This window comes from Hemiscyllium ocellatum, chromosome 22, assembly GCF_020745735.1.
Source record: "Hemiscyllium ocellatum isolate sHemOce1 chromosome 22, sHemOce1.pat.X.cur, whole genome shotgun sequence".
NCBI lineage: Eukaryota > Metazoa > Chordata > Chondrichthyes > Orectolobiformes > Hemiscylliidae > Hemiscyllium > Hemiscyllium ocellatum.
In genome coordinates, this window is record NC_083422.1 from 36,792,458 (window position 1) to 36,815,240 (window position 22,783).

General features: G+C 42.1%; 1 protein-coding gene across 2 annotated transcripts in view; it reads right to left on the reverse strand.

Annotated features, from left to right (window-relative positions):
* inpp5f (inositol polyphosphate-5-phosphatase F) overlaps nt 1–22,783 on the reverse strand; it is a 209,877-nt gene that overhangs the window by 113,620 nt on the left and 73,474 nt on the right. For both annotated transcript variants that reach the window (XM_060842076.1, XM_060842078.1), the window contains exon 2: nt 22,007–22,087. In XM_060842076.1, the coding sequence (XP_060698059.1) occupies nt 22,007–22,087 (81 nt within the window). The remainder of the gene's footprint in view (nt 1–22,006; nt 22,088–22,783) is intronic.

Below are 22,783 nucleotides of genomic sequence, written 5' to 3' on the forward strand. Positions count from 1 at the left end.
ATTTTGAGTGAACATCTATTCGAGGATTCAAGGGAAAAGCTAATTGCTGGTGCTGCTCATTGGAGCAGCAGAATGCATTCTGCCACAGGACAGACCACAGTCAAACAAAGCAGAAGCAAGATCAAGAAATATGATGCGTAAAGAATTAGGAACAATGAAGTGACCCCAGGGTTTGAGGCTACGTGCAGAGCTGCACACGGGATTGATAAAAGGAGTGGGTTGAAGCATACCCAACAGTTTCCTGACTATTTCCCAACTGTTTGCAGCACCTTTTCCTTTACAATGACACCATTGAAATCACAGTGAACCAACAATTATAACCAACTGGCCAAAGACAACATGACCCATTAAATCATCAATTCACCCACTGCAGAGGCCTTCCAATAAACAAACAAAAATCTTTTCAGGCAAATCTCTGATTGCACTGTTCACTCGAGTAGATGGCAGTCCACTTTGATCCCAAATCTTCACGTTTTTACGAAGTTATTGCAGTGATCATAAAAAAGTGTGCACACCTCACTTCACTCACTGATCAAAAGCTCAATATTATTCCATTAGCTTTAATTAAAAGTTTTGGTCATGCAAGTTTTCATTGGAGCACAGGATAAATTAGACACTGGGACATGTCTACAAGAGGTTCACTAACTGAGAACATGTTTTGGGTAATGAGCAGGCAGGGAAAGAGTTAAGTTCTGAGTTTTGTGAAACAAAAGGTTCAGCTAAGCATGACTCAGATCAGATAAAAGAACTTGCAGTAAACAATGAGGTGCCGGAGGCAAGGGTAATGGGTTAACAACATGGAAAAGCATTCATTATGTAGAGTCATTTAAAAAGACAAAGTGGCATTCAGTATGTAACGTTGGTTAACAAGGTGAAAGGAGATGGTTAATTAACCACGAGATCAGAGCTGAAAATGTGTTGCTGGAAAAGTGCAGCAGGTCAGGCAGCGGGCATTATTCAGGAATCTATGTTCAATAATCAGTTAATTAACAAGGTGCATTGAATGATAGAGTTAAAAATCACACCAGGTTCTCATCCAACAGGTTTATTTGGAATTTATAGCAAAAGGAGATAGTCCTGTCCTCCTTATTTGATCCCAACTTATTGTCAGTCATGCAGAAAGGTGAATGGCTGTAAGTGATTTACAATGCAAATATAAACAGCAAGTAAAATGAGCAGAAGAACAGCCCATATGCAGAGAAAAGCCTTTCTCTGATACTGTAAACCTACCCAGAACAGGAGGAAACCAGCTAATGATGACAGAAGTTGTTTTCTGAAGAATGATGAGGTGGTGCTGGTCTTGGTGTTGGGTGGACAAAGTCAAAACTCACATCAAGTTATAGTCCAAGTTACTTCCAAATAAACCTGTTGCACTATAACCTGGTGTTGTGCGATTTTTAACTTTCTGAAGAATGGTTTATTGGTTTGTATGGCTTAGAGACTACAGGCACATGCAAAACGAGATGCCATTTCACTTTCCACACAGACTTCTAACAACAAAATCTCAGGAAAAGGCCTAAACCTCAATCCATTATACTGCCACTTCAATGAAATGCAAACACCTCTCCATGTGGTCTCAGTGCTCTCTGTTTGACAAGGGTATTTTCCTCTCTATCCCACAAAGCAGACCCCACCGCCCAGTCTTCAGAATTCTCAGGACCCTTCTATCTCGCCTCCAGCCCTTGCCAACTTTTTAAATTGAAAACTGCTAACATGTCATCGGCCATCTCTCTTTCTCTGCTCCCTCTGGAGTTGTAGCATTCAGTTTTCTTGGATCACTCCTCCTCACCAGGAGCCTATCACCAAACATGAATTATTAATACACTGACTACAAGAAATTCTACAGATCCTCCTCTTTTGCTCCAGACTCTCACTTTACAAAAGCCACTCCTTTCCCAATTTCCACAATCAACTATAAACATCTTCCTAGTAGCTATTTCTTCCTCCTCATCCAACTATATCCTCACTAACACCTCTGACACTATCATGCCAATTTCCTGGGTCTACATTCAATAATTAAACCTCAAATTTCCCACCAGGACTCTGAGTTCTCCACTTCTATCAACCATTAGTTTCTTCTATCTAGTTCAACAAATTCTTACTCAGTCTGGCTTCTCAACTTCTCTCACTTCTGAATTAAACATACTCTGCAACATAATTAAACACTCCCCACCCGAGTTGGACTCTCTCCCATCTGGTAGAAGATATAAAAGTTTGAATACACATCCGAACAGATTCACGAATGCCCCATCCTGAACTGAAGGGAATGATGTTTGATTTTCACAATCTTTAGGCATCACAATTTCCACTCATCCTGGTGGAGAAGCAGTCTGACAGATTTGAGACCATGGAGAGGTCAAAGATGTATGTGGTGAGATAGAGTTGGGTGCTGCTAGCATGGATGGGGAAACCAACACTGCCATGGGTTGGTGTTGATTTTTGCAAGGTTTTGTAGCGGGGAAGGGGGACGCGGGAGGGTTTAAGGATAAATTGCTGGAGAATACAAGAAAAAATTGTGCAGGAACATAGAAGTTGCCATGGGCAAATTCTGGCAACACTAGATTACTAACAAAACCCAGTGAGAGTTATCACATCGAACCACACTGCAAAGGACAGGCATTGGATGACATTAGTGTCTCAGATCTATCAAACTTAAAAAGGAATAGCTTACTTTTATCACAATCACGTGGGACACTATTTGTAATCTTGACAAGAACCAGTCAGTTCTCTTTGTGGGGACATCCCATAAGTACTGTGACTAGAGGAGGAAATCTCAGTGCTTTTACTGGCTTCTCTTCCCAGCTATCTTTATATGATTGGAGAGGTAAGAATACCCAAGATCTAGATAACCTGTGTATTTGTCTGCTTTCATCCCTGCCCCCGGTCCAAACTGTGGTACATTAAGTCACAACTACTGCAACTACCAAATTCCACATTCAGGGGAAACTCAATTATCAGAATGAGATGGGTGGACAGTATTTCATTCCGATAATTGAATATTCAGTTAATCGATTAAATGACTTTACTCTTGGACTCGGAGTTTTTAAAAAGTCTATGCCCCGTTCAGGAGACTGCAGCAGCAGCACAGCGTGTGATACTCTGACTTCAACATCGGCCCCGGACCAACCCCGCCCCTATTCAACACCACCCCCCTTCCCTCAACCCCATCCAACACCGCCCCCCACCCTTTCACCTGCCCCTCCCCATCCAGCACTGCCCCACCCCCAGACTGGGCACCAAAAATAAGACTGCTGCTGCCTTTGTGGGGCAAGTCTCCAAATAGTGCACATGGGCACCGACACCTTTTTGACAGGTTCTACCTCTGCCCTGTACAGGGCAATGCTGGTCAGATTATCTGGGGAAGGGCGGTTGGTTAGGATACACCCCTCTGTAGAACTCCAGGGAAAGTGAGAGGAAGAGAGCGAGGATGGGAGGTTAGTCATTTGGAGACTGTACCTGTTTAATCACTGTAAACAAAAGACTCAATCACTGTTGGAAACACGTTTTTGATGTAATGTTTCTATTGGGACCTTGAGATCGCCTTCAGATAATCCGATTTTCAGATAATCGGTATTTGAATAATCGAGGTTCCTCTGTAGATGCTCTGTATCCCCAGTGACAAGAACAGATTACAAATCTGTTGAATGTGCGTGCACACACACTCTCACAGGGCACTTCACACCTTCAATGCATGAACAATTAGTGTCATGTCAATTTAGATAACATTGCATTTTCAAATGAACTTTAAGTTTTGCCATTTACATATGAAAACTGAAACCAACATGTTCACTAAAAGATGAGAGACTTAAACAATCCAGGTCTTTTTCAATATATAATGTAAGTTACATCACACTAAACTTTTGCGATTAATTGTGCTTTATGAGCGTATATGCCACAGCCACTTGTTGAAGGAGCAGCGCTCTGAAAGGTAGTGCTTCCAAATAAATCTGTTGGTCTATAACCTGGGTGTTGTGATTTTTAACTTTTTACAAACCTAGGTAGCTATCACTGTTTTTGACTACCATTTTAACAATTTTAAAGTATTCAAGTTTAACTCTTCAACTGTTCAAGAATAAAATAGCTGAAAAACTGAAGATAGCACTTCCATAATGCACCTTGGGAACATACTCTGTCATGATAAAGGCATTTTATTCATGCAAATTGTTGCAACGGGGCAAAACAGGAGCCTGCAAGAACCTGATGCTTATTGCACAAATGCAACTACTTTTCAGTGGCTTGTTGCTGGCATAACCTGAGTATTTACACATCAGGAAATGTAGATCAACAAGTGCATTTAAACATTCAATCTTGTGAAGAACTATTCAGCAATGCGGAGCCTTCTGCCAAAACAAACAAATACTGAATAAACGTTTGTCAACAAAGGAAGTATTATTAGGACAAGTGAGGGTTTGGTTTCAAACACACTTTTGCTTTGTCCATGATATTATCCTGAGGAAGAAACATCTGCAGCTTGCAAATGGTGGCCAGTTTCTATAATCTAAACGCATCAAACCTTCCAATTTTCCCAATTTTTAGCATTTTTGTGGTTAAAGAAACATTTACATTGACAGCACTTTTCACTACTTTCAGGTGTTTCAGTGCTTTGCAGTCAGTGGTAACAATGTGCACCATCTACAAGGTGGATTACATTAACAAACTAAAACTGCTCCAACAGCGCTTTCCAAACTTGTAACCTCCACCATCAAGGACAAACGGCAAATGCAGTGTTTCTCTACCACCCACAAGTTCCCCTCCCAGTCTCTTCACAAGCCTGACTTTGAATTATATGCTGATCACTGGGTGAAAACCCTAGAACTCCCAACAGCAGCGAGGGTGCCCTGCCATACAAGGACTAGAGGGATTGAAGGCTATTGTTCACCATTACTTTCTCATAGGCAACGAAAGATGGGCAATAAACGCTGACCCAGCCAACGAAACTTACATCTCTCAAACCAATTTTAAAAGTGAACAATTTAAGAATCTGAATCCTGACTGCTGCCAACATGTTCACACTCAAAAAGGATTTATAATAAACAGCATGATAAAACCAAAAGAGGCTTTTGTTCCATTATTTAATGGACCCCCATTGATTATTGAGTTGATTACAAACAGGATTTAACTCTGCATTTCCCTGTTGATTCTGGAAAAAAAGATATACCATTACCATACAGTCTGGCTAATCTTTACACCACAGCAGAAAGCAGTAGCACAGAATGCAACTTAGTATCACTTTTTTGGTTCTCTTTCAGGTCTAATGAACACAAAGCATTGACATAAATCCAAGTACCATTCACGTGGATCAGCTTAACAGATTTTGATCATCCATGGGTCTGAAAGGAGGAATTGACCTAACACCTTAAATTTCCCCACAATGGCAAGCATAACCTCATAATTGAGACAAAATTGTTCAATGTTCAAATACATCTTCAAAAACATTCAGTAAAGTGGTCCTAGTGAAAAGACTTTGCTTATTTATCCTATCCATGCCCCTCAATTTTGTAAACCCCTATACAGTCACCCCTCAGCCACCGATGCTCCAGGGAAAACAGCCCCAAGCCTGTTCAGCCTCTCCCTGTAGCTCAGATCCTCCAACCCTGGCAACATCCTTGTAAATCCTTTCTGAACCCTTTCAAGTTTCAGAACATCTTTCCAACAGGAAGGAGACCAGAATTGCACGCAATATTCCAACAGTGGCCTAACCAACGTCCTCTACAGCCGCAACATGACCTTCCAACTCCTGTATTCAATACTCTGACCAATAAAGGAAAGCATACCAAGCGCCTTCTTCATTATCCTATCTACCTGCGACTCCATTTTCAAGGAGCTATGAACCTGCAGTCCAAGGTCTTTGTTCAGCAACACTCCCTAGGACCTTACCATTAAATGTATACGCCCTACTAGGATTTGCTTTCCCAAAATGCAGCACCTCTCATTAATTTGAATTAAACTCCATCTGCCAGTTCTCTGCCCATTGGCCCATCTGGTCCAGATCCTGCTGTAATCTGAGGTAACCCTCTTTGCTATCCATTGCACATCCAATTTTGTCATCTGCTAACTTACTAACTATACCTCTTATGCTCACATCCAAATCATTTATGTAAATGACAAAAAGTAGTGGACCCAGCACCGATCCTTGTGGCAGTCCACTAGTCACAGGCCTCCAGTTAGAAAAACTACCCACCACCACAAGCCTCTGTCTTCTACCTTTGAGCCAGTTCTATATCCAAACGGCTAGTTCTCCCTATATTCCATGAGATCTAACCTTGCTAAACAGTCTCCCATGGGGAACCTTGTCGAACGCCTTACTGAAGTCCATATAGATCACATCTACTGCTCTGCCCTCATCAATCATCTTTGTTACTTCTTCAAAAAACTCCATCAAGTTTGTGAGACATGATTTCCCATGCACAAAGCCATGTTGACTATCCCTAATCTGTCCTTGCCTTTCCGAATACATGCACATCCTGTCCCTCAGGATTCCCTCCAACAACATGCGCACCACCGACATCAGGCTCACTGGTCTATAGTTCCCTGGCTTGACCTTACCACCCTTCTTAAACTGTGGCACCACATTTGCCAACCTCCAGTCATGCAGCACCTCACCTGTGACTATCGACGATACAAATATCTCGGCAAGAGGCCCAGCAATCACTTCTCTAGCTTCCCACAGAGTTCTAGGGTGCACCTGATCAGGTCCTGAGGATTTATCCACTTTATGCATTTCAAGACATCCAGCATTTCCTCCTCTGTAATATGAACATTTTGCAAGGTGTTACCATCTGTTCCCCTACAGTCTATATCTTCCATATCCTTTTCCACAGTAAACACTGATGCAAAATACTAGTTTAGTATCTCCTCCATTTTCTGTGGCTCCATACAAAGGCCGCTTTGCTGATTTTTGAGGGGCCCTGTTCTCTCCCCAGTTACCCTTTTGTCCTGAACATATTTGCAAAAATCCTTTGGACTCTGCCCAATTCCATTTGCCAAAGCTATTTCATGACCCCTTTTTGCCCTCCTGATTTCCCTCTTAAGTATACTCCTACTGCCTTTATACTCCTTTAAGGATTCACTCAATCTATCCTGTCAATACCTGACATATGCTTCCTTCTTTTTCTTAACCAAACCCTCAATTTCTCTAGTCATCCAGTATTCCCTATACCTACCAGCCTTTCCTTTCACCTTAACATGAATATACTCTCTCTGGATTATCGCTATCTCATTTCTGAAGGCTTCCCATTATCCAGCCGTACCTTCACCTGCAAACATCTGCCCCAAATCAGCTTTTGAAAGTTCTTGCCGAATACTGTTAAAATTGGCCTTTCTCCAATTTAGGACTTTAACTTTTAGATCTGATCTATCCTTTCCCATCACTATTTTAAAACGAATAGAATTATGATCGCTGGCCCCAAAATGCTCCCCCACTGACACCCCAGTCACCTGCCCTGCCTTATTTCCCAAGAGCAGGTCAAGTTTTGCACCTCCTCTAGTAGGTACATCTACATACTGAATCAAAATTGTCTTGTACACACTTAAATTCCTCTCCATCTAAACCCTTAACACTATTGCAGTCCTGGTCTATCTTTGGAAAGTTAAAAACCCCTACCATAATCGCCCCATTATTCTTACAGATAACAGATCTCCTTACAAATTTGTTCCTCAATTTCCCTCTGACTATTAGGAAGTGGATAATACAATCCCAATAAGGTGATCATCCCTTTCCTATTTCTCCATTCCACCCAAATAATTTCCAGGAATATCCTCCCTCAGCACAGCTGTAATGCTATCCCTTATCAAAAACACCACTCCCCTTCCTCTCTTGCCTGCCTTTCTACTCTTCCTGTCACATTTGTATTCTGGAACATTAAGCTGCCAGTCCTGCCCATCCCTAAGCAATGTTTCTGTAATTGCTATGATATGTGGGCAGCACTGTGGCCTCACAGCGCCTAGCACTGCTGCCTCACAGCGCCAGAGATCCAGGTTCAATTCCCGCCTCTGGCGACTGTCTGTGTGGAGTTTGCACGTTCTCCCCGTATCTGCGTGGGTTTCCTCCCACAGTCCAAAGATGTGTAGGTCAGGTGAATTGGCCATGCTAAATTGCCCGTAGTGTTAGGTAAGGGGCAAATGTAAGGGAAGGGGTATGGGTGGGTTTCGCTTCGGCGGGTCGGTGTGGACCTGTTGGGCTGAAGGGCCTGTTTCCACACTAAGTAATCTAATCTAATCTAATCCCAGTCCCATGTTCCTAAGCATGCCCTGAGTTCATCTGCCTTCCCGGTTAGTCCCCTTGCATTGAAATAAATGCATTTTAATTTTAGTCCTACCTTGTCCCCGTCTGCCATTTGATTCAGTTCTGTTCTCACCTGTACCCATCTCAGATCAATCTCTTTCCTCACTATCTCTCTGGGTCCCACCACCCCACCTTACTAGTTTAAATCCTCCCAAGCAGTTCTAGCAATTTTCCCTGCCAGTATATTAGTCCCCTTCCAATTTAGGTGCAATCCATCCTTCTTGCACATGTCACTTCTTGCCCAAAAGAGATTCCAATGATCCAAAAATGTGAATCCTCCTTCCATACACCAGCTCCTCAGTCATGCATTCATCTGCTCTATCTTCCTATTCCTCCCTCACTAGCTCATAGCACTGGGGGTAATCCAGATATTATTACTCTTGAGGACCTCCTTTTTAAATTCCTGCCTAACTCTCAAATCTCCCTTCAGAATCTCAACCTTTTCCTTTCCTGTGTCATTGTCCACATTGGAACCAATGACCTCTTGCTGACCACTCACCCTGTGAAAACATTGTGCACCCTCTGAGATATCCTTGATCCTGGCACCAGAGAAGCGACACACCATTCTAAATTTTTCTGCTGCTGGCCATAGAAACGTCTGTCTGTACCTTGGACTAGAGAATCCCCTAACACAATTGATCTCTTGGAAGCCAACGTAGCCCTCGTTGCATTAGAGCCAGTCTCAATACCAGAAACTTGGCTGTTCGTGCTATGTTCCCCGCAACCCCCATGTTTCCCAAAACAAGATATTTGTTTGAAATGGGTATAGCTATAACAGACTCCTGTACTAGCTGTCTACCTCTCTTACCTTTCCTGGAGTTAACCCATCTATGTGACCGTATTGGAGGCTTTCCACCCCCCCCCCTTCCTATAACTGCAACCCATCACATACCGTTGTTCTTGTAAATTCCTCGTACACCTGCTATTGTGTTAAATAATCCCAATACAGTTGACTGGGTTTGTATCAATGGAAAGAAACACCCTTTTCCTAATAATTCTGTGTACTTATCACATCAGTTGTCTCACAGCAGATATGATTCAGCAGATTTGAAGTGATGCGTTTTGTTCAGAAAACTGAAGCAAAAATTGTACTACTCTGAAAAGACTGCAAGAACATAAAATTGCAATAAAGAGGAAATGCTGCAGAAACACAGTAGGGATTGGCAGCAGTGACAGGAACAGTATTAACCTTTTGAGGCCTGTGTTCCCTGACCCACCTACAACATATGCCCAGCAGATCAAGACAGCAGCTCTCCACTACTTCAAGGACAAAATGGAGACGAGCAATAAATGCTGGCCTAGTGATGCCCGTCTGTCACAGCAAATATAATTATAGAAACATGTGAATTAAAACACATGAACCCTGTTACTGTCTTCATACATGTTGCCAAACATACTGACGCTTGCTTTTTGGTTTTATTTCAGATTTCCAGCATCTGCATCATTTTGTTTTTATTTACACTTTAAGCTGTTTGTTCCCTACAGAGCAGAAGTTTAGGTGGAGATCGAATAAAAGTGCATAAAGTCAGGGGGCATTTTGATAGGCTAAATGAGAGAGTTTCCTACAGCTGGAGGGTCAAGTAACCAAAGGATACTGATTTTAGGGAACTGACAAGAGCTATGAAAAGGCTTTTTGACAAAACAAAAAGTACATGATTACAATCAGGACTACAATGTATCAAGGATGTAAATTCAACACTAACTTGTTCAAAGAGAATCAGTTTAATATTGGAATGACAAAAATTTGCAGGAAGAGGGGGAATTGAATGCTCATTATACAGGTAGCATGTCAATTTGGACTGAATATTCTCAGTCTGTGCTGCACCATTAAAACATGAGGAGGAGTTGAGGCACACAGAACAGGCCAATGCTGTTACTTTTGCTGATCCCAGGCAGAGGGAGACACATGTGACTGGGTCAGATCTGGGACTGGGTGTGCCTCCTCTGGAACACCAGTGATACTTTGCTGGCTAGCTGTCAGGCATTCCAAACAGATTTCACATACTTAACCGACAACCATGACAAAAACCATCCAGAAAGTTCTATTCAGATATTACTAACTACCAGCACTGTTTTAATTTTGCAGATGCACATTCCCTCTAAGCCTTCAGAAACAGTCTTGTTTCACGGTACAACTACCCGGAAAACTTGTAACTTTGCTTTGAAGGTACATCACAGCTGAGTTCCCACTGCCAGGAATTGTACTGTTATTCAGTTTTTGAACAGAACAATTGTATTTTGAGGGGGGAGAGGGGGAGAAAAACAGAGGGACAGACGTATGATGTGTGGGTGACAGAGGAACGTCCACTTTATAGAGAATCGGGTTAAGACAAGTCACTTTAATTGTGTTCTTCGTGGCACTAACCAGACGAGATGTAAAAGAAAAAACAGAAAACATTATCTATGCACTGTGATTGTGTAAGATATTATCTAAATGATAGGTTTGCTTGAAATGCTAAGGCTCGCTGTCAAGGCGATGATCCCAAACATCAACCACTATTCTCACTTGTCACCAGATCTGAGTATTGTTGCTTATCAAGTCAAATACTAAGTATTGGCAGCTGTTACATCGATAAAAGGGGAAAAGATATGAAAGAGACCTAATGGACAACGTTTTCACGCAGAGGGTGGTACGTGTAAGGAATGAGCTGCCAGAGGATGTGGTGGAGGCTGGTACAATTGCAACATTTGAGGCATTTGGATGGGTATATGAATAGGAAGGGTTTGGAGGGATATGGGCCGGGTGCTGGCAGGTGGGACTAGATTGGGTTGGGATATTTGGTCGGCATGGATGGGTTGGACCAAAAGGGTCTGTTTCCATGCTGTACATCTCTATGACTCTAAGAGTCAGACAAAGACAAATAAACTCACAAGATGGCTTTCGGGCATGGGGGTAGTTTGAATCTTACTCGTTCCACAAAGCAGCATCCACCTCTTCCAAAATTCAACGACAGAATTGAAAGCCCCACATCTTAATCCAAGGTTTCCGAAAGTGGGGTGGCTGCATTCCAAATGGGGGTCACCAGCTGAGAGTCAGGAGCTGCGAACTCAGTTAACAAAGTCCTGCTGTCATTACACACACTCAGCTTCCACTCTGAGCAGTCACCACAATTTTCAAACCATGAAGTGGGAAGGCAGCTCGTTAGCACTGCCCTCGTCCCCCAAACATCATGGGGTGTGGGGTACGGGCCCCCCACCTCCCCCCCCCCCCCCCCCACCCCGGTTTGGAGCACTCACCCAAATGAGCAGAAAAGGGATATTCCATCGATAAAAACACATTTCAGAAATGCATTCAACTGATATGAACAGCGGGTGAAATTACAAACTTCAAATTCTATTCAATACCGAGCAACGTCATCTCTGAAAATATGTATATCTGTTCATCCAAACTGAAACTGATCAGATTTCTTTTTGTCAAGGGCGGGGGTGGGGGGGGGGGGTTAAAAAAATTAGGGGTCAAGATTCCAATTTCACTGATCACATAAATCAAGATGCAATACGCAAAAAGAATCCACTCCAAAGACAAGTGATTAACAGGCATCACACATGCTAACTTCCTTCCTTTTAAAAAACAAATGGCTTTCAAAATGAATAATCACTTCACATTCAGGAGGATATCTTGCATCACTGAGTTTAATACAATGTGCGGAAGGTTTTGGAGTTGACAATTGAATTGAATGGATTTTTCACTCCATTCCCACAGTGGTGTAAAAGGACATTGATGAAATGGATGACAGCGAATGCCGTTGCATGGTTCAGGGCATTTATTACTCAAACTTCCTCTGTCAACACAGCCATGGACAAAACGAAAACTACCATTTAGTATCTTCAATACTTAAGCAAAGACAAATCAATACTACTAAAAGCAAAAAAACGAGGGACTCTGACTGCTCTAAAAGGCATATACATTGCAGCATGATCTTAGTTAGTCAAATCAACGTAAATGTCAGTTCAAAGTCTGCAGCACGCGCCATGGAGGATACAAGACATTCAATCAGAAAATTACCACAAACAAATTCTTAGCCAGGCTTCAGGTCCTTACCTCTGATACTACTCATGGGTGGAAATGAAATGGAAATTATATAGTTATAGAATCATAGAAATATACAGCATGGAAATAGACCCTTCAGTCCAACCTGTCCATGCTGACCAGATATCCCAACTCAATCTAGTCCCATCTGCCAGCACCCAACCCTTTTCCCTCCAAACCCTTCCTATTTATATACCCATCCAGATGCCTTTTAAATTTGCAATTGTACCAGCCTCAACCACTTTCTCTGGCAGCTCATTCCATATACGTACCACCCTCTGCGTGAAAAAGTTGTCCCTTAGGTCTCTTTTATATCGTTCCCCTCTCACCCTAAACCTATATCCTCTAGCTCTGGACTCCCCCAACCCCAAGGAAAAGACTTTGCCTATTTATCCTATCCATGCCCCTCAATTTTGTAAACCTCTGTAAGGTCACCCCTCAGCCTCCGACACTCCAGGGAAAACAGACCCAGCCTGTTCAGCCTCTCCCTGTAGCTCAGATCCTCCAACCCTGGCAACATCCTTGTAAATCTTTTCTGAACCCTTTCAGGTTTCACAACATCTTTCCAATAGGAAGACCAGAATTGTACACAATATTCCAATAGTGGCCTAACCAATGTCCTGTACAGCCGCAACATGACCTCCCAACTCCTATACTCAATACTTTAGAGACAACAGTTTAACACTCAAAGCACCTGCCTGCACTTAACTCCAACCCCTTTAACAGGGATGAAAGAGGGGCACAAGAAGAGTTAACTCAAAAATTAATTACATGTGAATTGGGAAACCCACCAAAATATTCCATTCAAATAGCTGGGAAGGGAAGCTTCAAAATGAAAGCCTTGCAATAAAAGGTACTTTGGTATTACAGGTGGAAGTCCATTATCGAAGGAGCTATAATCTGGTATCTATCCATACAACTCCATTTCTGGGAATGGTGGGGACATCTTTTCCTTTCAAACATCACACTCCAATTAAACACGGCTAACACATTTATAATTCCCTTTCGTTTCAGGTGTTTCTTAATCATTTGATTAGCTGTAGCATAAGAAGCAAAACATAACTAAACAATCCAAACTGTTAACCTTTTCCTCATTTAAAGAGCAAGTAAGACCCTCAACAGGAAACACCATTCAGATCACTCCCATCTGAAATCTCCACTTGACTTCAACAACAGCTCCCCATAAAGTGGCATTTCCAATAGCAATTAACTTTTCAACTTACGTCACAGAATACTAGTTTAAGATCAAATGATTAGAATTGTATTCTATGGAGACACTGAGGGTAGTGGCACAATTCACTTCCTCAGTTCCGCACCTCAGAAGTCAATCTCCCTCGCTCGTTACAATATGTTAAGTCAGGAACCATCAACATGATTTAGCAAACGATCAAACTTTACAAGACAGGAAGGTGCCATTCAGCTGATCATATCCTCGCTGACATTGGAAAACAAGCCATTGAGCTCAGTCTCTCTCTCCAACCAAATAAGTTTGCGAGCATTTCCGCCTGCAGCATGGTGTCAGGCAGAAGAGCCAGACCCTCATCACACTGAGTGTAAGAATCTTCCTTCATGTCTCCTCCAACTTCCTTCCAAGTGGCACAGACAGAGCCCGCACAGACAGAGCCTTTGCTGTTTGAATTCATGTATCACTGGACATCGGAGTGCATCTGGGAAAATGAACAATGTGAAATTCACAACTCATCTTGGAAGAACTGTTGGGTGAAGTTCACAGCATAGAATCAGATAATTTAATTGCTGTTTTAAGTCTGTCCAAGAGAAAGGTTGCAGTAGAGAGTGTAGTGGATTCTTTCTTCATTATGTGTATTTGGAGATAAGTCTCTTCATTAAACTTAAAATATAAGCCATATAAGTCTTTGAAAGGGTGCAGAATGTTCTCATGGGGGAGAGGGGTCAGCAGGAGGTCATTGTCCACGTTGAAACCAACATTGGAAGGGAAATTAGAGAGAGTTAGGCAGGAATTTAAAAAGGAGGTCCTCAAGGGCAGTAATATCTGGATTACTCCCAGTGCTACTAGCTAGTGAGGTCAGGAATAGGAGGATAGAACAGATGAATACATGGCTGAGGAGCTGGTATATGGGAGAAGGATTCACATTTTTGGATCACTGGAATCTCTTTTGGGGTAGAAGTGACCTGTACAAGGAGGACGGATTGCACCTAAATTGAAAGGGGACTAATGTATTGGGAGGGAAATTTGCTAGAAATGCTTGGGAGGATTTAAACTAGTAAGTGGGGGGATTGGGGGGGGTTTGGTGAGGGGGGAGACCCAGGGAGATAGTGAAGAATGAGATTAATATGTGATGGGTACAACTGAGAACAGAAGTGAATCAAACACTCAGGGTAGACAGGGACAAGGTAGGACTAATAAATTAAACTGCATTTATTTCAATGCAAGGGGGCTAACAGGGAAGGCAGATTACCTCAGGACATGGTTAAGAACATGGGACTGGGATATCATAGCAATTACGGAAACATGGCTCAGGGATGGGCAGGACTGGCAGCTTAATGTGCCAGGATACAAATGTGACAGGAAGGATAGAAAGGGAGGCAAGAGAAGAGGGGGGAAGTGGCATTTTTGATAAGGGATAGCATTACAGCTGTGCTGAGGGAGGATATTCACAGAAATACATCCAGGGAAGTTATTTGGGTGGAACGAGAAATAAGAAAGGGATGATCACATTATTGGGATTGTATTATACACTTCCTAATAGTCAGAGGGAAATTGAGAAACAAACTTGTAAGGAGATCTCAGCTATCTGTCAGAATAATCGAGTGGTTATGGTAGGGGATTTTAACTTTCCAAACATCGACTGAGACTGCCATAGTGTTAAAGGTTTAGATGGAGAGGAATTTAAGTGTGTACAAGACAACTTTCTGATTCAGTATGTGGGTGTACCTACTAGAGAAGGTGCAAAACTTGACCTACTCTTGGGAAATAAGGCAGGGCAGGTGACTGAGGTGTCAGTGGGGGAGCACTTTGGGGCCAGCGATCATAATTCTATTCGTTTTAAAATAGTGATGGAAAAGGATAGACCAGATCTAAAAGTTAAAGTCCTAAATTGGAGAAAGGCCAATTTTGACAGTAATAGGCAAGAACTTTTGAAAGCTGGTTGGAGGCAGGTAAAGGGACGGCTAGAAAATTGGAAGTCTTCAGAAATTAGATAACAAGAATCCAGATAAGGTATATTCCTGTCAGGGTGAAAGGGAAGGCTGGTAGGTATGGGGAATGCTGGATGACTGAGGAAATTGAGGGTTTGGTTAAGAAAAAGAAGGAAGCATATGTCAGGTATGGACAGGTTAGATAGAGTGAATCCTTAGAGTATTAAGAAAGTAGGAGTATACTTAAGGAAATCAGGAGGGCAAAACAGGGACATGAGATAGCTTTGGCAAATAGAATTAAGGAGAATCCAAAAGGTTTTTACAAATATATTAAGGACAAAAGGGTAACTAGGGAGAGAATAGGGCCCCTCAAAGATCAGCAAAGCAGCCTTAGTGTGGAGCCACAGAAAATGGAGGAGATACTAAACAAGTATTTTGCATCAATATTTACTGTGGAAAAGGATATGGAAGATATAGACAATAGGGAATTGGATGGTGACATCTTGCAAAATGTCCAGATCACAGAGGAGGAAGTGCTGGATGTCTTGAAACGGTTAAAGGTGGATAAATCCCCAGGACCTGATCAGGTGTACCTGAGAACTCTGTGGGAAGCTAGAGAAGTGATTCCTGGGCCTCTTGCTGAGATATTTGTATCATCGATAGTCACAGGTGAGGTGCCAGAAGACCAGAAGTTGGCTAACATGATGCCATTGTTTAAGAAGGGCAGTAAAGACAAGCCAGGGAACTATAGACCAGTGAGCCTGACCTCGGTGGTGGGCAAGTTGTTGGAGGGAATCCTGAGGGACAGGATGTACATGTATTTGGAAAGGCAAGGACTGATTCGGGATAGTCAACATGGCTTTGTGCATGGGAAATCATGTCTCACAAACTTGATGGAGTTTTTTGAAGAAGTAACAAAGATGATTGAGGGCAGAGCAGTAGATGCGATCTATATGGACTTCAGTAAGGCGTTCAACAAAGTTCCCCATGGGAGACTGATTAGCAAGGTGAGGTCTCATGGAATATAGGGAGAAATAGCCATTTCGATACAGAACTGGCTCAAAGGTAAAGACAGGGGGTGGTGGTGGAGGGTTGTTTTTCAGACTGGAGGCCTGTGGAGTGCCACAAGGATCGGTGCTGAGTTCTCTACTTTTTGTCATTTACATAAATGATTTGGATGTGAGCATAAGAGGTACAGTTAGTAAGTTAGCAGATGACACCAAAATTGGAGGTGTAGTGGGCAGTGAAGAGGGTTACCTCAGATTACAACAGATCTGGACCAGATGGGCTGAGAAGCAGCAGATGCAGTTTAATTCAGATCAATGCTAGGTACTGCATTTTGGGAAAGCAAATCTCAGCAGGACTTATACACTTACTGGTAAGGTCCTAGGGAGTGTTGCTGAACAAAGAGATCTTGGAGTGCAGGTTCATAACTCCTTGAAAGTGGAGTCGCAGGTAGATAGGATAGTGAAGGCGGCATTTGGTATGCTTTCCTTTATTGGTCAGAGTATTGAATACAGGAGTTGGAAGGTCATGTTGCGGCTGTCCAGGACATTGGTTAGGCCACTGTTGGAATATTGCGTGCAATTCTGGTCTCCTTCCTATTGGAAAGATGTTGTGAAACTTGAAAGGGTTCAGAAAAAATTTAAGGATGTTGCCAGAGTTGGAGGATCTGAGCTACAGGGAGAGGTTGAACAGGCTGGGGCTGTTTTCCCTGGAACGTCGGAGGCTGAGGGGTGACCTTATAAAGGTTTACAAAATTATGAGGGGCATGGATAGGATAAATCGACAAAGTCTTTTCCCTGGGGTCAGGGAGCCATACCTGGAGGGCATAGGTTTAGGGTGAGAGGGGAAGATATAAAAGAGACCTAAGGGGCACCGTTTTCAGGCAGAGGGTGGTACGTGTATGGAATGAGCTGCCAGAGGATGTGGGGGAGGCTGGTACAATTGCAACATTTAAGAGGCATTTGGATGGGTATATGAATAGGAAGGGTTTGGAGGGATATGGGCCAGGTGCTGGCAGGTGGGACTAGATTGGGTTGGGCTATCTGGTCAGCATGGACAAGTTTGACAGAAGGGTCTGTTTCTATGCTGTACATCTCGATGACTCTATGCCCCTTGGTAATAGAGCCCCAAAAGGAATTTCCTGCCCGCTCTACCTAGATGGGCCAATTTTACTTCAGTTGGACTAGACCTGCCGCAAGGTTCCTCTGTTTTAAAGAAAGCACCACCAGTCCATCCAACCTTCCCTCATAAGCAAAATTATCCAAGCCCCAGAGAAACTCATGGCCTGCTCACTGGTGGTCAGCACTGATACAAACAGAGTTTAAAATTATATAGTCAAGAATTGATGAACAGTAATAATGACACTTGAGAAACAACAAAAAAGTGTAAAGCTGTTGACAAACAAAACATTAGGAGCAGCACTAATCCTTAGAGCTGGCTCATTAAAATTGCAGTACTACATTCTAAACACACGATACATAAAATATCAACTACAAAGATTCCCTTCACATGGGACAGAATAATGAAGAATCCATCAGGTGATGCAATTTCTGCAAAGGATAAACAATCCACTAGTTTATTTGGAATGGAAAAATTTAAATATTTAATGACTGGACAGATATTTTAAGCAGTGGAACAATTTGAAACAAAATTCCTGTCAGAATTGTATGTGGAATAGACATGGAGAATCTCAAATGGGTAGCAGATATTTTATCAGCTTGCCAACAAAGTTCAGTCAATAATGCTGATAATCTCAACAAAAGACTTGGTCTGGGGAGTGGGGGAGGCAAAATCAGCTGTTTCTTGAAGGAGGAAACGTGGATAGAACTGAGTGCAGGCCCTAGTCATTCATTGACAATGCAATAAATCCCAAGCATTTTAAAAACAGAGTTTTACAAGATACAAAGTGTGCTGAGAAAACATGCATGTGCTTCCCATCAAAGAAAACATTTAATCCAATGCTGATTCATCTTTCCACTGCACATGCCTAAACAATACAACAATCCCACAATAATCAAAAGATCTGACGCAAGGATCTTTTCTGACAGCCTGAGGGAGTTCTTTTATAATTAAATTCAAATAAGTTATCAAAGAAGTGTTTACAGTGACTGCAAGGAGGCACACTGATTGTTTCAGATTCCTACTTCTTTCACGGGTTGAAGGAATTACAGGCCAATGTCAGCCGTATTGCACTTCACTCAGTTACTGAAATCATGTGAAAAGGATTACCCTACAATTCTCTCCAGTCTTTCAGACCCCTTCAGCTTTGCAGGAAACTTCATTGCAAATGAATTCCAACAGGCAATGTTACTGCAGGTTGCTTTTTCTTTTAGTCGTCAATTCTCTCCATACTTGGACAATACAGCAATTAACCAAAGCAGCAAATCCCCAAATCACTGCCAGAGTTAATTATTCTGATTGTGCAAATGTGGGTCCAGATGGTGGAACGGATCCCAGCCAATGGAAACTCTCCAAGTGAATAAACAAAATTGTGAAGCTTTCTCTTCAAACTGCTTCTTCTAATTAGATATCCCAGCAAGCTATCCACCTGGAGATTTTCTGAAAGCAAGGAAGCAGCAAATAAAAGATCCAAGTTTCATGAGAGACTCCAACTATAACTGAAACTGTCAAACCGTGCTTTCTGGGAGGGAGTTGATTTGTTTGGTGGTTTGTGGGAAAGGTGTTAGAGGAGAATGTACTGGGGAGCCAGGTGAAGGGTTCTTGCTGCAAAATCGCAAACGTCAGACCTTGCTCTTGCACCACAGTCATGATTCATATGTAAGGCGCTCCCCAATTTCAGTTTCTGCTCAATTAGTAACTACCCAGGTTGTTTATGCTGGAGGATTCAGCAATGGTGAAGCTATCCAATGTCATGGGGTGAAAGTAAAATTCTCTCTCATGGCTCAACACTTGTGTGGTGCCCCTTTACTTGTCATTTGTCAGTCCAAAGCTGGATTTTGTCTGCTTTTGCTTCAATAGCCAGGGGATAGTTACAAGTGAATATCAGACATCCCCATCTTTAACCTTACAATGGAGGCAAGATCATGAATGAAGCAGCTAAAGGTAGATGGACCTCAGTCACCATCCTGAATAACTCCTGCAGAGATGTCCTGAGGTGAAAGTGGCTCATTGCCAACAACCTTCTTTTGCTAGATATTACAAGGCAACTTCAGATTTAAATGCTAAGTAGAAATTACTTGTAATGAAACAATGAATCCAAAAGGAGGGAGCGACTGGAGGTGAAATAATTTTAATATCTCACCAGATTTAAAGAAACTAAGAGGAACAATATCCTTGTGCCTAAATGGAGCACAATAACAGTTTGTGCTGAGGGGAAAATTTGAAGGGATATGCTGACTAGGGGCGGAAAGGATATCCCTCCTGACGCTAGAATCAAAAAGAAAGTCTCAAAAGGGACTAAAGAAGATGATCTTCTTCACTCAGGATAGCAGATCTTTCAGCGAAAATTGAAAGAACACTTTACATTCAGACAACGAGATAATCCACTGCCATGACATTGGTCGGTGGAGCACAAAAACATCTTCAAAGGTCTAACAGCTCCTCAAGCTTGCTTCTACCATTCAATATGATCACAGCTGATCATATCTTGTTATCAACTGCCCTGTTCTTTCCATTCCCCAAATCCTTTAACCAGGCCCTAGTCAAAGAAATGGAACATATGTCCACCTTCAATTGTCCCTAAATAGAGGCAAGCAATGATTCACAACACCTAGAAAAGAAATGCCTTCCCATACATGCCCAGTACTGGCACTTCCTTATTCAGAAACTATTTTCCCAGTTCTAGATTGCTGTACAAGGGGTAACATGTCTCAGCATTCATCTCAAGGTGACTTCAGAATTTTGTTATGACGCAAAAGGTTCACCCTAAAGCCTTCTAAATCTGGTTAGGTACAAGGTCAAACTACTTAACCTTTTAACCCTTTCATCTTAAATCAGCCTATTCAATCTCCTGAACTGTTTCTTATGTCTCCTTAGAGACAAATTGCAAGCAATAAGTTAGATCAAGTCTCATTAACACCACATATTATTGTATGGAGACATTTTCAGTCTCTCAAGCCAGCTCCAGTACTCTAGATCATAGCTGATTATTAACCACAATGTCATATTCCCCACATTAACCCCATCCTCTTATGTTTTCTGTGATTAGATATCCATCGTTTTCCACCTTGAACTTCATGACTGGAGTTCGACAACTCTCAAGTGGAGAACTCCAAAGATGTGAAAAACCTGAGAGAAGGCGTTCTTCCTCCTTAATCCCTTTTAGTTGAGACTGTCTCCTGATTTTAGAGTCAGGAGGAATACCCTTTGCACCTCTAGTCTACCCCTATCCCTTGAAAATTTGCATATGTTTTTCAGAGGTTACCTCTCAGTCTTCTAAACTCCACAGAATGCAGCCCCAGTCTCCTCACTGTATCAAGAACCAAAATTTCTTTTGATGCCAAAACATTACAATTTAAACAAGGAACTGGATATAACTTGAGGTTAATGTGATCCAATGACATGGGGAAGTAGTGGCACCAGACTTTGGAAGATCAGCCAATTATAATGAATGGTGGAGCTAGCTCAAAAGGGCCAAATGGCCTAATCCTGCTCTTATTTTCTATGGTACACTATGATAACTGTGTGGCAAGGAGACCAGAACAGTAGACAATACTCCAGATGTGCGATCACCAGTGCACTATACAACAAGAAATCTTTGGTCCCATCCACAAATTCTCTTGCATCAAGACTAACCTATTTTTGCATTCCTAACTGACTGACAGACTCAAATCCTATAGACCTTGATCAGCAACAGGAAAGATGCCTCGTTTTCCCCACTTCTTCAGCCAGGAAAATTCAGGAGAGTTGCAACTCTACCCAATCAACAGCTGACCCTCCATCAGTAAGGGTCATCTTAACCCTGGGCCAACACTTCAGAGTTAAGTCACCATGCCCAAAAGGAGAATGTATGATTTATATCAACAACTGTTAAGAGTGCACTAAAACGCTAATAACTAGTAGAGAATGCAATGCTTTAGTGAACATCTACTTTTTCCCCTGACATACATGATAAAACTGTTCACCTGAAATAAACAGGATTTCATTAACTCAAGGGACATATTCAAAATCCTAATGATCCATCTAGTCAATCACGTTGCTACAAGGTCTGTGCAAGGTTTCTACATTAACAAGATCCTGAAAAGTCATGCTTTCCCTGGACCCCATCTCCCATTGACTGGACAGAGTTTGAATATTGCTTCCACAAAAGCCATATCACTCAAGCTTCTTGTTTGTTGCCACCAGGGTGACAAACGCAAGAAAGTCACATTTCAAAACATCAAATTAATACTACAGGTGAAAAGGGTGGTCAGAGTTGACTTGCCAACCAATCAGCCTGCAGTGGAAATAGTTGCGATCAGATGAAATTTGGTCTTCTCCATTTGCCCTGTTAGTGTAAGATGAATAGCCTGAGCAATATTGCTCTCAGCAGCAATGCAAGCCTTCATTGCATTACATCAGAGGACTCTTAAGTGTGTTTAATCATAATGCTTCATGGAATAAAACCTTACCTGTATGTAGCTGAATCTTCCCAATGACTCCCTCCACCAAACCAAGGCAAATAGGGTTCCAGGCCAGAAGCAAGTCAGTAGCTGTTGAAAAATGATAGGAATCATTACTTTTTTCCGTGATGTGCATGATGATAAAAACACACACTACAAGAAAATGGACAGTGCTACAAATGAATGAAAACTCCATCATGTCAAATGCCATAGCAGTGAAGGAAACAAGCTCTGAATTACACTGTCACAGAGACCATAGCCAATGTAAATGGCAGTTGATATATTATCGTGCCATAAGGAACTTCTTTCTGAAAGCCAACAGCAGTCATTTTTCAATAAGGCCTTCAAGCAATGGTTACACAACAAAATCAATAATAAGAAGCATTACTATTGCTTTAGAGAATAAATCAAAGTCAGCATAGTAATAGGGTTGAGGAGGAATCACACGAGCAGCATTGCGAACTTACAATTTTTCACACTAATGAGGTCTGTGTGTCCGGGGGGTGGGGGGTGGGGGGGGGGGGGGGGGGGGGGGGGTGGGGGGGGGGGGGGAGAATGACTTTCTAAAACAAAAATGTGGCCATAAGGTCACGTAATCTTTTTGGAAAAATGCCAGTGAACCCAACCACCAGTAACCAGTCAATATAATTTTAAGAGCAAGCAGCTTTGGCTTAACTATGTATTTAGTTTTCAATAATCTTGAAGAAATAAACAAATAAAAGATTTGTCTTTCACAATAAGGCTTTCGTTGCATGTTGGTGAATTCAGAGGAATCCTCACACAGTG